The following is a 16,054-nucleotide window of genomic DNA, read 5'->3' on the forward strand; positions in this document are numbered from 1 at the left end:
TCATGCCGTGCCCCTTGAAGTTTAAGCTGAAAACAGGAAGTCTGATATGGAAGCCCATGTGTACACAATAAAAGGAAATACATGCAGTGTTTCTTTTGACAGAGGACTCAGAGCAGCATTACTTTGAGGGTTTACTGGTGTAATTATATAGAACTTTCTGATCAAGCTTACTTAATTTTAGCCTTTCCTTGTCATTTAAATACAGGTTTGGGTGGCTGCTAGGACAGTACTGAAATGCTTTCCTTTCTTGCTATATACTACGACCCTGTCAGTTTGTAACTCCCTTTATCTCTTATAGGAAGAAAAGCTATGGTGGCACAGCAGGCATGGCATTTGTGGGCACGGTATGTTCCAGAAGTCATGCCGGTGGTATCAATGTGGTATGTGTCAATTACATCAGATAATCTGTTTTGTGAGCAGTTTATCTTGCTGAATCAACTGTTTTGCAAATACAAATTGAAATGTTTTTTTTTTTTTTTATGTTGGCAGTTTTCCCATTACAATGTCCAGTCCTTTGCTTCCATTGTTGCCCATGAGCTGGGCCACAACCTCGGGATGAACCACGACGATGGCCGGAACTGCTTGTGTTCAGTGGGTAGCTGCATCATGAACTCTGGTGCCACGTAAGGATGCCCCCAATGCTTTACAGCCTATACTCCCAATACAAGGACCTTTAAATTCACATTCATATCTAATGCTAATTCATTTTGTGCACTGAGCACTCCATGTTTTTTAGTGGGGGCTGCCATGTTATTTGTTTTTGTTTAGGCATGGTTCAAGAACTCAGTAGAGGTCATTTATCAACACTGGGCAAATTTGCCCATGGGCAGTAACCCATGGCAACCAATCAAATTGCTGCATTCATTGTTCTACTTGCAGCTGGCTTTAAAAAGCTAATCACTGATTGGTTGCTATGGGTAACTGCCCATGGGCAAATTTGCCCAGTGTTGATAAATGAGCCCCAGTGTGAGAATGCCTTTACTATTATAGATAATGTTAGATTTTTTCCTCAAGCCATGCAAGATGTTTATATGGCTTGGCAACACCTAATGATATCTGCCTAACGCTAAATATACAGCATATTTTGGGCATTAAAGGGGTGGTTCACTTTCAAGTTAACTTTTAGTATGTTATGGCCGATGCTAAGCAACTTTTTAACTGGTCATTATTTATTGTTTATAGTTTTTTTAATTATTTGTCTTCTTCTGACTCTTTCCAGCTTTCAAATGGAGGTCACTGACCCCATCTAAAAACAAAAGCTCTATAAGGCTATACATGTATTGTTATTGCCACTTTTTATTACTCATCTTTCTATTCAGGCACTCTCCTATTCAGTCTCTTAATCAAATCAATGCATGTTTGCTAGGGTAATTTGGATGCTAGCAACCAGATAGCTGAAATTGCAAACTGAAGAGCTGCTAAATAACTTAAATAATAAAAAATAAAAACCAATTACAAGTTGTCTCAGAATATCACTCTCTACATCATACTAAAAGTTAACTCAAAGGTTAACAACCCCTTTAATAATGCTATATGTGTTTGAGATTAGCAAATGGAACTCCCCCACTTCAGATAGGAACCTTTCTTCTTATTCACCCCAAGTTACAGTTACAGACTGAGCCACAATGATGAAGGCTGCTCCATCTCATTGCAGCAGTGAGGGAGCATAGAAACCCATTGGGGGTTACTCAGAGTGAAACATGTCATTATTTTATATTAAACAAATGTACTTAATGTATATATTTGCTGTGCAGAACTGGGTGGGGAGGGAGAGATAAACCTCAGAACAGAAGGCATGCCGGAGGGGAAAGCATATGTTCTGTTTGGAAACAGGGAAGAGAACATTACTGTACCCATAGTATAGGAGTCCTGTTTCACACTGTTTGAATTTGTTGCACTAGTTGGCTGAACCTTGAGATGACATAAACAGCATTTGTTTTCAAGCAGCTGTTCACTCTAGAGCAGAGGTTCAGCCCCCGCCCCCCTTTAGATGCCCAAATTGTTTTCAGGGCCCACCTAAGCTCACACTTAAAGCAGACCTTCCACCCAGACATATACAACTGTGCAAAAAAAGTCCATATCAAATTAAACATGATGCAAGACTTGCCTTAAAGGAAAACTATACCCCCAAAATGAACACTTAAGCAACAGATAGTTCATATCATATTAAGTGGCATATTAAAGAATCTTACCAAACTGGAATATATATTTAAGTAAATATTGCCCTTTTACATCTCTTGCCTTGAGCCACCATTTTGTGATGGTCTCTGTGCTGTAACAGGAAGAAGTGTGGAAGCAAAAGACACAACTCTGTCTGTTAATTGGCTCATGTGACCTAACATGTATGGTTTGTTGGTATGTTTGTGAGTACAGTGAATCCTACGATCCCAGGGGGCGGCCCTTATTTTTTTAAAATGGCAATTTTCTATTTATGATTACCCAATGGCACATACTACTAGAAAAGTATATTATTATGAAAATGGTTTTATTTACATGAAGCAGGATTTTACATATGAGCTGTTTTATGCAATATCTTTTTATAGAGACCTACATTGTTTGGGGAGTATAGTTTTCCTTTAATAACAGTGTCCACAAAATGGCGCCCGCCTGCTTGCTATAATTATAAATTCCCATACCGAAGAAAACAAAATTCAAATAATTGATATAATGTTATTAAAGTTTATTTTGCTTGACTAATGTGATAAAATAGGATTTTTTCAGGTGACGGTTCCCCATTAAAGAATTTACTATATCATCCCTACAGCACTGGATGAATGTCTGGTTCTGCCCTAGGCACTCCTAACATATGTGCAGTACATTCTATATGGGAGGGAGGGTTCTGCCATTCTATCTTTTCGTTTTATATCCATTTTCTTTATGTCAATGGAGGGTCAATCAACACTAAAATGAAAGCTGATATTGTCCATATAATTAAGAGCAAAATGGTTTCCTTGTGTGATCATTGTAGGGGATCCAAAAACTTCAGCAGCTGCAGTGAAGAAGACTTTGAGAAACTGACACTACACAAGGGCGGGAGCTGTCTACTGAATGTGCCTAAACCCGATGAAGCTTACAGTGCCCCCTTCTGTGGAAACAAACTTGTGGATGTAGGAGAGGAGTGTGACTGTGGGAGCCCCAAGGTAAGCCAAAAATACCTGGGCCATTTAATATAGTTTAATTGCTAAACACAGGCTTTGCTCCCACCAACAGATGACCAGAGTAGGAGGTCCAGCAAAACCTTGCTAGACACAGCAGAAGACAGTCTATCAAATTAAATGGTTAGTTAGTGAAATCATGGAATGGAATTGGTATTTAAACCATGAACCAATCACCGTTTAAATGTGCTTATCCTTTCCTGTAGTTCTAAAGGTAGGGTACTGTGTGTGTATTGGGCATTGCTTGGCTTTTTATCATTGTCCAGTTTGTGGGTCATTGTAAGAGACATGCCATGTTGTTTAAACGGTTACCCCTTCCAACACGTACTTGCTTATTTCTGTCACATGATTTTGTTTCTCTAGGAATGTGAGAAGGATCCATGCTGTGAACCTGGGACCTGCAAGCTGCGTTCTGGAGCCCAGTGTGCCTATGGAAGCTGCTGTCAAAACTGCCGGGTGGGTATACACAGTTAAGTGTTCTATGTATGTTATAATAATTGACAAGGGTGCTATTCTAAGCACTTTTGCAATGTAAAATACCAACATTTTATTCAACGATGATGCCATTTTGTTCATATTTAAATGTGAACTTAAAGCATAAGTAAACCTTAAAAATAAGAATACATATACTGTTAATTAAATTAATTCTGTTACAACAATGCCACCTACTTGTCATTTTCTGATCAGTCTGACCACCTATTATTCAAGGAAGTTGTCAGGAGAAAGAAAGCGGACTGGTTAGATGTTTTATTGGTTCGGAAAGATTTGAGAAAAGTGTACATTTTTTTTCCTAACCAGAAGAACATCAGAACAGCCTCTTTCTTTCTCCTGACAACTTCCTTGGACATCATCTGGCGCTGTTGTTACAAAATTCATTCATATTAACAGTACATGTATCCTTTAATATCTTGGAATTAAAAAAACTAACTAAACATAAATAATGAATGTACATTGCAAAAGGGAATGGAGAGGGGGTTAAATGAGGTTGGCCTTAGATGCAAAGATCTAGGCGTATGAATGTGTAACATAATAGCCAGAACACTACTTCCTGCTTTGAAGCTGTCTTTCTATCCACTGATTGGTTACCAGGCAGTAACGAATCAGTGACTTGAGGGGGGGGCACATGGGTCATAACTGTTTGCTTTTGAATTTGAGCTGAATGCTGAGGATCAATTGCAAACTCACTGAACAGTTATGTCCCACGTGGGCCCCCTTATAGTCACTGACTAACGCAGAGTTAGAGAGCTGAAAAGCAGAAATTTGTGTTTTTTTATGTTACACATCCAGTCACTCGAGCCTTTATACATTACATTTTTGGCTAACTAACTATATTAGAAACATTTTTTCACAGCCCGTCTATTTACACTGTTTTTATTTTTACACTGAACAATTCCTTTAAGTCTTAGAATGTGGAATAAAATTCTGATGTGTTTAGTGGTGCACTTACAAGTAGTGCTGTGGTTGCTATGGTATGTGGAATCCTACTAACCAGAAATGCTGAAACCTTTTGGTAAAATGTAAAAAGAATGGCATTATCTGCATCATGTTGTTCATGTTGAACAAGGGAACATATATGGTCTATTCTTTTATGGTTTTTATAAACCGTGAGACTATTGGTATCATGCTGTATCTATCTAAATGTATTTTCCTGGAACTCTGTACACAAATAATATAACAATGCAGACAATTATAAACTTGAAACTTACTGACACATTAAATGCAGTGTAGGATTGATTAGTTGTATATGGCTTGTATTATTTATTAGTATTGTTGCTATTATTAACTTTTCTACTGTGTATCCTGTGTTTCAGAAACTCTACTATAGTTGATATACTATAGTTGATATAAACAAAGTGCTGTGTAGCCATGGGGACAGCCAATCAAGCAAACGCACCAGTTTTACCAGTGCAGGGCAACACTCTCATTCCTTTAGAACACTTTCTTTTTTTGGTGTTACTGTTCCTTTAACTAAGCTTATAGGTTAAGCTGCTCGTACAGTATAGGATGCCGTTTGTCCCAAATACATTCTGTTTACAAAACTATCCCTAGAACATCGAATGAATATCTCTCATGGTACATAAGTATTTGTCTCCATATACACAGATAAAAATATATACAAAAGACTTATGTTTATTAAAGAATGAAAACAGTATCTGGTTTGTGCACAAAAGGATATCATTATATTACAAATTCCTTTCTGCACTTTAACAAGCAATCTATCTCTATCAAATATCTAACATCCATGTAACAGACACACTTATTTGTAAATTTACTTACAGAATGAATTATGTAGAAAAAACTTGAACAGAGTATATAATGGTGTAACTAACTAGTGCTTGCCAAGCTAGTGCCACCTCTTATGTCATCCCGCCCCACCCCCTGCCTGTTTTCCGGCCCCAGAAAAGGTGGCAACCCCACTAAAATTGCCCCTGCATAAATTACCCCTTTTGTTTGCAAACAGTATTCAGGAGTGACTGAATTGTATTGCTACATCAATTATGTAGTAGTTGAATTACAGTTAACTAGGAGACAGCTCATAAGACCTATACAGACTGCACACTATACTGATCAGTCCCACGATGGGTTATATACAGGGCCGTTCCTGCCATGAGGCAAGATGAACACCTTGCCTCAGGCGGCAGTGAAAGTCCAGTTACAAGTTGGGTTGCCACCTTTTCTGGAAAAAAATACTGGCCTTCCTATATATTTATCTTTTTCCCTAGTAATAACATTGGGATCAACCATCATTTTTACCGGCCAGGCTGGTAAAATACTGGCCAGGTGGCAACCCTAGTTACAAGGGGCGGGAAAAAGCTGCCTCCTGTAACTTTTAAGAGCCGAATTTCCGGTTTTTAAATCGGAAATTTGGCTCTGCTAGTGCAGTAAGCGCTTTTGCGCTAGCGATGCAGCACCTTTTGACCTGCTCCGACGTTAAACTTTTAAGCACGGAGCGGGAGAGGGGGGCGGCATTGGGGTTGCTGCCTCAGGCGGCAGCAGCCGGTAACGTCTGGTAAATTTATTACAACATGGCAGGTAGGTCAGGCTGCTTCGTGCTCTCAGCTTAGACAGGAAGAGGGGAAACAGGAATATGAATCATAATGAATCATAATGCAATGGAAAAACAGCAGAAATGCCCTTAACCAAAATGCCCACGGATTACTACAATAAGATTAGCCATATCAACTAAAATGATCATATTTATGTTTTGCTTGCTTTTCTGTCTCTAGAATCATTATCAGTGCAGCATTATATTTCTCAGCCATTTGTAAGAACTTCCAATTAAGAAGCTGTAGTGTTTGACAGTGTTTTTTTTTTTGTTCATGTTTATTGCTAGGCAGCACAGGGGACATTAGAGAGCACCCTCTCTAGCAGGCTTGACAGTATCCTATGTCGTAGGGACGATGCAGCCATGTAGAGCAGAGCTGCCAACTTTTAATCTTGTTTGTTATTGGGAAATAAGCTTTGTTCTTATTGGTTCAGTAAAAGTGACTGACAGTATTACTTCACAGAATGGATACTTTAGTTCTTCTGTGAAACTGAGTACCGTATATACTTGAGTATAAGCCTAGGGTGAAAAATGACAGATCAACCTGTTCCATTGCATACCTATACTATATCCTTGCTATAGATGAAGCGACAAATAACTAGCTCACAAGGGACACTTGTCCGTTGAGATTGCCCATTAACCTCTTCTTGCAGCCTCACTCATTGCAACTTCATTCCCGCCCTGGCTCCCCCTCACCCAGGGTCGGACTGGGGGGCTTTGGGCCCACCAGGGCTACTGGCCCTGGGCCCCCCCCTGCTGCTCCGGCATCCAGTTCCGGCTAGTGCACATGCGCGCGGCGCACCCCTAGTGCGCAAGCGTGAACTTTGCTGTCTGGACAGTCCAGGACTGGGTAGTGGCACTCCTACTGAGGGAGGACGGGGCAGCAAGGGGAAGATCCGGCCGGGAAAGGGGGAAGCAGCACTGTCCCCTCTGTGGATGCCCATGTACCTAGCTAGGTAACTTTTATACTGACTCGAGTATAAGCCGAGGTAGACTTTTTCAACAGATTTTGGATGCTGAAAAACTCGGCTTATACTCGAGTATATACGGTATTCATTTTGTTGATAGAATGAATCCTGTACTATAAAATCTTGCTTTCTGTCACAAACATCTATTTAGTCATTAAAATCTAGTTTGGCATCCACTGGTTAGTTACACCATTATATATTCTGTCCAAGTTTTTTTTTACATAATTCATTCTGTAATTAACTTTACACATATAGTAGGTGTGTCTGCTACATGGATGGTATACATTTGTGAGATAGATTGCTTGTTAAAGTGTACAGAATGTAGTTTGTAATATAATGATACCCTTTTGTGCACAAACCAGATACTGTTTTCATTCTTTAACAGAAATATATCTTTTGTATATTTTTTTTATGTGTGTATGGTCACAAATAATTATGTATCACAAGAGACATTCATTCTCTATACTAGGGATAGTTTTGTAAACAGATTGTATTTGGGACAAACGGCAAACCATAGTAAAGAGGCCACTATTGGCTGCTGACTCAGGCCAGAGAGTCGTCAGTTTTTTTGGATGGTATGGGGTAAAAACACTAGGGATGCACCGAATCCAGGATTCGGTTCGGGATTCGGCCAGGATTCAGCCTTTTTCAGCAGGATTCGGATTCGGCTGAATCCTTCTGCCAAGCCGAATCCTAATTTGCATATGCAAATTAGAGGCAGGAGGTAAATTGCGTGACTTTTTGTCACAAAATAAGGAAGTAAAAAATGTTTTCCCCTTCCCACCCCTAATTTGCATATGCAAATTAGGATTCGGGTTCGGTATTCGGCTGAATCTTTCACAAAGGATTCGGGGGTTCGGCCGAATCCAAAAAAAGTGAATTTGGTGCATCCCTAATAAACACTGGACAAATTTGCACCTGGGCAGTGACCGATAATAATAATAAGATAAGATAAGATTCTTTATTTGTCACATGCATAGTTATACAGGTACAAAATGCAGTGAAATGCATCCTGATCCACTTTTTAAGATTGTGCAAAATTAAAAACATACTAGTTAAATACTACAACTAGTACAAAAGGATTACCATAAAAATAAGAATTCTTTAAGAATATAAGAATAGCGACCAATCAGTGATTAGTTTTTTTCAGCCAGTTGCAGATTGAACAGTGAAAGCATTTATCTGATTGGTTGCCATGGGTTACTACCCATGCTCTACACAAGCAGCCAATCGCAGTGAGCCATACAGGAGGGGAACAGTCACACCACCTTGTCTGGTACTGATATTAATGGGCACAACTTTTATTACCTTGAGCAATGCCACTATATCTGCTTGCACCACTTACCGGGTCTACAGATTAACATTCGCAGTGTAATAAAATTTCACAACGCATATTTTGCGATTAAATATTTAATAAAACTCCAGAGCAGATGTTAACGCTAAACCTTGCTTAACGATGTAATATTTGCCAGCGAATGATCAGAGCTAAACTTTTGCAAAAAAACAAACATTTTTAACATCTCTTGAGATTTTAATTACATTCCCCCATATGACTGAATAATAAGCACAATAGCACCAGTATAGGTTTCAGTCTTTACTTTGGGCCATAGTTATCAAAATCAGAGTATTTAAGTAAAAAAAGTTAGATCAAACTAGAATCCACGATTGGACCTTATTTATTATTAAACAAGCACAATTTAATCGGATTGTGGAGAAACTCGCTAAAATTTAGCAAAAACCTGAATCATACGGAGTTATTTCCCCTGAAACCATCGATTTTTTTTTTTTTTTTTTTCCAGGCTTTTTCCCAGAAACCCTGAATTTTTGGAATTTTTGCCTGAAAAGTCCGAAATAGTCGGATTTTCTGACTAATTTAAACACAGAGCACAGAACTTTAATAAATAACCCCCTTCATGTCATTGAGGTCTGTAATCGGTCAAAAAGGACGCAAACATGATCGCTAACGTTTACAATGGTCCTAGCAAAGGTTTTTTGCATTAACGAAACCTATTACATTCCCCCAATAGACTGTACTGTTCTTCCACTGATTTTATATTAAGACTGTACACTTTTATGCTCTATTCTAGTTCTCCCCTGGTGGCACAGTCTGCAGGGCAGTGGTCATTGAATGTGACCTCCCAGAGTACTGCAATGGCTCCTCCCCTTTCTGCCAGCCAGATGTCTATATCCAGAATGGGCATCCGTGCCAGAACAGTAAAGCCTACTGCTACAATGGCATGTGCCAGTCTTATGATGCCCAGTGCCAGGCCATCTTTGGATCCAGTGAGTATGCGGTGTTTGAACTAGAATGTTTGTTCAACAGGTTACTCTTTTTCTACTTATTACCTATGTATCTTATCACCCATCTGTCTTGATATGTTAGCTTTTACATACATAGATTTTATTTATTGCTCCAATACTTCAGGTTCTACCAAGATACAACACAATAATAAATGTCATTAAAGAACCCATTCTGGGCAAATAATCCACTCTCTTCTTTCTCAAATGTGAACAATGGGACCAGTGTCCATGACAAAATTGGAGTTGGTTTGGCCTTCCAGAGAGCACTGGCATTTCAGTACTTTGCCTTTCTCTCATATAGAATTGTGTTATTTGCTTTAGAGGCCAAGTCTGCTCCCCCAATCTGCTACCAAGAAGTAAACTCCAAAGGGGACCGATTTGGGAACTGTGGGTTCCAAGGCAATGATTACAGAAAATGCGACACCAGGTAAGTAATACTGCGACAAAACCTGGCCTGGGAATGTACCATCCCGTTCTGCTGCTTCCATACAAGTTTTGGTATAGAATTCCTTCTTGTTATTTTGGTAGGTATTCATAGATTAATTGATTTGCCAAAGGTGACTGTGGATTATGAAGCCTGCCAAAAACACCAGCAGGTGGTGCTGTTTTAGCAAATGCTTTATATTAGCAGTTAAAAAACGTGCTAGATCAGGAGATGTTTTTTTACATCTTTTTTACGAATCCTTTGTGAAAGTCATTCCCTCGACTTTATATTGTCTACTACTCTTTGATAATACATGGCGGTTTAAGATCCATATTTTTTATATACATGCTGCGAAATTGTGGCTAAGACCTTAAAGGCAGCATGTATTCCCCTCCCCAGAACAGGACAAGTTCTCTGGAGGGGACTTTTCAAAATGTATTGGTTAATAGTGCTGCTCCAGCAGAATTCTGCACTGCAATCCATTTTTTAACAGAGCAAACAATTTTTTATATTTAATTTTGAAATTTGGAATGGGGTGCCCTTGGCATGGGGTGCCCTTGGGTCATGTGACTTGTGTTGTGCTAAACTTCACTTACTCTTTACTACTACACTGCAGTACCCCCCCCCCCAGCAGCCTATCAACAGAAAAAATTTCAGATATCCACTCCCTGACAACTCTGCTGAAGTACCCAGGCAGGAAAAACATGTGACTTGGGTCATGGTTAAATACAATGAGAAGGGAAGAAACAATAGCTGTCTCAAAGCAGTTCCATCCTGAAGTGCTGGCTCCATCTCAAAGCTCAAAATCAGGCACAAAGCACTGAGATGGCTACCTCTACACCAATGTTACAGCTAAAAAAAAATTTATTTGTTGGTTCAAGAATAAGATGTTGGAGTGAATTATTTGCAATGTACGCAGTGTCATTTATAGATAAAAAGTAAACCATAAAAATAATGATAGAATCCCTTTAAGAGTAAAAAGATATGAATGTTACTATCCTCTCCATATGTACAGCTAATGGCAACATTGGCATCTCTCCTGTGTCTGTTTCAGGAATGCCCGCTGTGGGAAGCTGCAGTGTGAGAATGTGGAGACTATGCCTGTGTTTGGGATTCGGCCTTCCTATATTCAAACTCCAATTCATGGCACCAGTACCGTTTGCTGGGGAGTGGATTTTCAGCTCGGCTCTGATGTCCCCGATCCTGCCATGGTGAATGAAGGCACCAAGTGTGATGAGGGCAAGGTGAGAAATTTACACAAAGAGTGTGTTGTGTGTTCAAGGGGAAGTACAGCACATTTATCTCCTATACTCTTAGATACAAGGCTGCCAGACCACATAGAGGCTAACCTAACTTACTTATTTACATAGTAAGTTAGGTTGAAAAAAGACACACGTACATCAAGTTCAACCTTCCTGAGGAAGGCAAAAAACCCCCATTGAAAGCCTCTCCAATTTGCCTTTAGAGGATGAAAAAATTCCTTCTGATTCCAAAATGGACTAGTCCCTGGATCAACTTGCGCTATGAGCTAACTTTCATAAACCTGTATACCTGTATTTGGCACCCCTCTGGAACTATTTCATGCTTGTGTTCCTCCCTGACTCTTTTTACATGGGTAAAAAAGGTTGGGGACCCCTATGTAGATAGTACAGTATGAGGGCTTATCCTGTTTTTCACACAACCAATTATTATATAGAGGACAACTTCTCTTTACTTAGATCCCAAAAAGGTTTATTATATGATGGCGTACATATAGTTATTTTAACCATTTTATGTCAAATGCTAATACTTTATCTCTCCTAGGTCTGCAGTAAATTCCAATGTGTTGATGCTTCTGTGCTTCAGTACGACTGCGATGTGCAGAAGAAGTGTGGAGGAAATGGGGTTAGTGTACATTTGTGGTACATTTTTAACAACAAAAGTCATGGAATGTTTACCATTGGCGTCATCCATCTTTTTTAACAATTACAGGATAAGTATACCTTTAAAATAAGCGAATATAAAATTGATGAGTGCGCTATTATATGAAATTTTGCAATATACACTATATTCATTATTTATTTTGTTTTAATTCCGAGATATTAAGGGATACATGTACTGTTAATATGAATGAATTTTGTTACAACAGCACCACCTTCTGGTCAGTTTCCAGAGCAGCCTCTTTCTTTCTCCTGACAACTTCCTTGACTACTCAGTGGTCAGACTGGTAGGAAACTGACTGGCAGGTGGTGCTGTTGTATCAAAATTCATACATATTAACAGTACATGTATACCTTAACGGAATTCTTCAGTATAAAAATAAAAAAAAAATTGGGTAAATAGGCTGTGCAAAATAAAAAATGTTTTCAATATTGTTAGTTAGCCAGAAATGTAATGTATAAAGGCTGTTGTGACTGAATGTGAAACATAATAGCCAGAACACTACCACCTGCTTTGCAGCTCCCTTGGTTTCCATTGATTTGTTTCCAGGCATTAACAAATCAGTGACTTAAGGGGGGGGGGCACATGGGTCATAGATGCTTTTGAATCTGACCTGCATGCTAAGGATCCACTGCAAACTCACTGTCCCATGTGGCGCCCTTCAAGTCGCTTAGAGTAAGAGAGCTGCAAAGCAGTAAGTTCTGTTCTGTTATGTTAGACATACAGTCACTCCAGCCTTTATACAGTATATTACTATATTAGGAAAAATTTTTATTTTGCACAGTCTATCTATTTACCCAGTTTTTATTTTTACATTGAACTGTTCCTTTAATATCTTGGAATAAAAACAAAATAAATTATGAATGTATTGCAAAATTTCTTTCTTTTATTTGTAACTCTGATTTTTATTGCATTTTCCAATAAAACCATATCATAACAATAGTATCAACAATATTTATTTTAAAACATAGATCTTAGACTGAGTACATTGTTACAAAGATTTCTCACATTTTGATTCTATGTAATAATTCTATGCATTGTTGGCTCTGTTCCGTACTCGGTACGTGGGATAGTAGGAGTGATTGGTTAGTTGTGGTCCTGGGGGTGGCAATGGGTAAGGGGAGGAAAAGAGGAGAGAAAAAAAAAGTATAGATGATAGGAGAAGTTTGCTGTTTGGAAGGCTTAAGAGTGAGATGTGTTCAGGTTGTTTACACTCTTGTTAAGGTTTTGAATTCGTTTGAGTCCTTGAAGAGGGCCCAGTGTACCCATTTGGCTACAAATTTTGTAGCCTGTTCTGGCGATGTGTTAGAGAGTTCTTCAAATATATATATATATATATATATATATATATATATATATATATATATATATATATATATATATATATATATATATATATATATATATATATATATATATATAATTTATTTTGTTTATCCAGTCTTGGATCCTGGGAGGTTGTGTCTGTTTCCATCGTACTGGGATCAACATTTTGGCTGCATGTAATAAGTGCGGTTCTATGGTTGATAGGAAGTGAGATATCCGTTTATTCAAATTGAATGATAGGATACTGTATATGCTGAGTTATCTGGTATTGTAGATTTGATTATCTGTTTTGAAAGATTCCTGACTTACTGCCAGAAACATTCCGAGAATATGTGAAGTAAGGTTCCTGCTGTTTGATGGCACCTCCATCATTGATCTGTTGTTGTTTGCCATATTTTGTGGAGTGTAGTTGGAGTGAGGTACCATCTTGTTAGTAACTTAAAGTTGGTTTCTTTGATTCGGCCGCACCTGGAGCTGCTCATCAGCACGTGGTTTATTGTGTTTGTCTGTTTCTCTTCCAGGTCCTTCTCCAGGTCTCTTGACCACTTCTGGAAGTACTCCAGTTGTGGTGCTTTTGTTGTTTCCTGTAAAAGTTTATGTAATGAGGAAAGGGTGGTTGAGCATAGCAATTCAAATGGAAGCAACTGTCAGCTAAGTGTCCTGGTCCCTCCTAGGCTATGATAATGTCATATTTGGGATAACGCAAATAGGTCTGTTGTGGATAACTGCATTATATGTCCCAGTTTTTCTGTGGGGATGGATTTACCTCTTTCCAGAAAGTAAATCAGTTGCAGATTGTTGCGGATTAGCCATTTGCTAAACCTTGTACTACCCTGTCCTGGTGGAAAAGCTGGGTTGTTTATTATTATGAGTAACGGGGATGTGTGTTTGTATAGCTTGTACTTGGTTCTGATTTTATCCCACATTCCCAGAGTGTTGACCAGTGTAGGGTGGTCTCGATATATGACACGTCTGTGTATTAGGTCTACCCATTGCAAATGAATGAGAATATTGGTGGCTAGGACCCCACACAGGGACCACAAAGGGTTACCTTTAGGGGGGCCCTGCCATGTTACACTTCATTAGTGTGGCCCACCTGCTGTCTGTGATCTGCCAACTACAGAAGGGAGGAGGGGAGCACAGGTGGCTGCATTTTAATCCCTTATTGGTCACAGAATTTCAAGTCCTGGTAAAGCTGCATGGTGATTGGATGAGCGGGAGGAGAAGTTCAAACCTCAACTATCCAATCCCTGAGCAGCTCACCTGGGACTTAAACTCGGTGACCAATAAGGGGAAGTAATGGACAGAAGATACCTCCCCTTGTGCTCCTGCCCTGCCTTCCCGAAGTCAGCAGCCCGGCTAATCAAGAAAGTGCGGCGTGACCGGGCCCCCCTTACCCTCGGGCCCCCTCCAACTCTCCCCCCTGTCCCCCCCTTATGTCTGCCCTGGGTGTAGGTAGCTTGTTGTTCCAACGGTATCCACTTTTTTGTGTCCACATGGTGGGACCAGTCTATTATCCTGTTTAGAATGGCAACTTGGTAATATTTTTGGGCTTTGGTAAAGCCCAGATAAATTTCCTGATAAGTGTGTTCATGGCTGTGAAGTATTTCCTAGGTATAGGTAGGGGGATGGTTTGAAATATATACAATAGTCTCGGAAATATGTTAGTTTTGATCAAATTTATTCTTCCCATCCATGATATTGGTTTCTCATTCCATCTGGTTAAATCTGATTTAATAGTTTTGTCAAGATTGCGTGTATCGATTCATTGTAGTCTTTTTGTAATTTTCACCCCTAGGTATGTTATTGAATTCTTTGACCAGTTATAGTTCTGTTTCTTGGCCAGCTGTTCAGTCTGTTTATTTGAAAGAGTCAAGTTGAGGGTGAAGTATTTTATAGTTGCTGAGGCTGCCGTATAATTGGAGCTCTGTGTTGAGCTGTTGTAGTGTGTTGCCTGGTTCAGTAATAAAAACAAGTTGTAATAAGTTGTCTGCTACGTTGCACAGAATTTGTCAGGCAAAATGGGAGACCTAGAATTAATTGCATGCTCTAAATATCATGATACAATTGGTATCACTGAGACCAGTTGGGATGAAACATGTGACTGGACTGTGAATTTAAATGGTTACACTCTTTTTTTAAGAAGGGGCAGAGGGATTAAAAAGGTTGGAGGAGTGTGTTTGTTTGTAAAGCCTGAATTAAAGCCATGCACTAAAGACATAACCATTGCTGGCACTGGTGAGCGTGTGGAATCCCTCTGGTTAGAGATTTTGACTCGGCAAATGGTTACAAAGAAAATTTTCATTGGTGTATGCTAAAAAACATTTTGTATAAGTGACAAGAATGAAGCCCAGCTACTTTTACAAATAGAAGCAGCTTCACAACTATGTCAAGTTATTACTATGGGTGACTTCAGTTATCCAGACATTGACTGGGTTGAATGGGGTTGCCAAGACTAAAAAAGCTAGTAGGTTTGTAAATATGCTGAATAACAACTTTTTATTCCAGCTCGTTCAAGAACCTACCAGGAATAACTCTCTTTTGGCTCTTGTAATAACTAATAATACTGAACTCATCTCTAGCATTTGTGTGGGTGAGCAATTAGGGAATAGTGATCATAATATGGTCTCCTTTGAGATTCTGTTGCAGAAGCAATTATATAAGGGAGTAACTAAAACACTAAATTTCAGAAATGCTTTTCACAGGGCTAAACACAGAACAAAAATGGGAAGTCTTTAAAATGCTGCTTAATAAAAATCCATGCCAGTATATTCCCCTTGTAAGCAAGAAACGTTGTTGCAAAGCAAAACATTTTTTGGTTCTATAGAAGTGTTGGTGTCCTGGTGGGAAAGAAAAGACGTGCTTTTAAGGCATTCAAGATAGCTGGGTCAGCCGAATCATTTATAATGTACAC

The 16,054-nt window shown here is 39.1% G+C and overlaps 1 protein-coding gene across 1 annotated transcript in view; it reads left to right on the forward strand.

Annotated features, from left to right (window-relative positions):
* Positions 1-16,054, forward strand: part of adam9.S (ADAM metallopeptidase domain 9 S homeolog) — a 60,558-nt gene that overhangs the window by 35,993 nt on the left and 8,511 nt on the right. The window contains exons 10-17 of the mRNA XM_018255004.2: positions 299-380; positions 490-623; positions 2,969-3,140; positions 3,519-3,611; positions 9,257-9,452; positions 9,792-9,897; positions 10,949-11,138; positions 11,698-11,778. Of these exons, the coding sequence (XP_018110493.1) occupies positions 299-380; positions 490-623; positions 2,969-3,140; positions 3,519-3,611; positions 9,257-9,452; positions 9,792-9,897; positions 10,949-11,138; positions 11,698-11,778 (1,054 nt within the window). The remainder of the gene's footprint in view (positions 1-298; positions 381-489; positions 624-2,968; positions 3,141-3,518; positions 3,612-9,256; positions 9,453-9,791; positions 9,898-10,948; positions 11,139-11,697; positions 11,779-16,054) is intronic.

This window comes from Xenopus laevis, chromosome 3S, assembly GCF_017654675.1.
Source record: "Xenopus laevis strain J_2021 chromosome 3S, Xenopus_laevis_v10.1, whole genome shotgun sequence".
In the NCBI taxonomy this organism is placed as follows: domain Eukaryota; kingdom Metazoa; phylum Chordata; class Amphibia; order Anura; family Pipidae; genus Xenopus; species Xenopus laevis.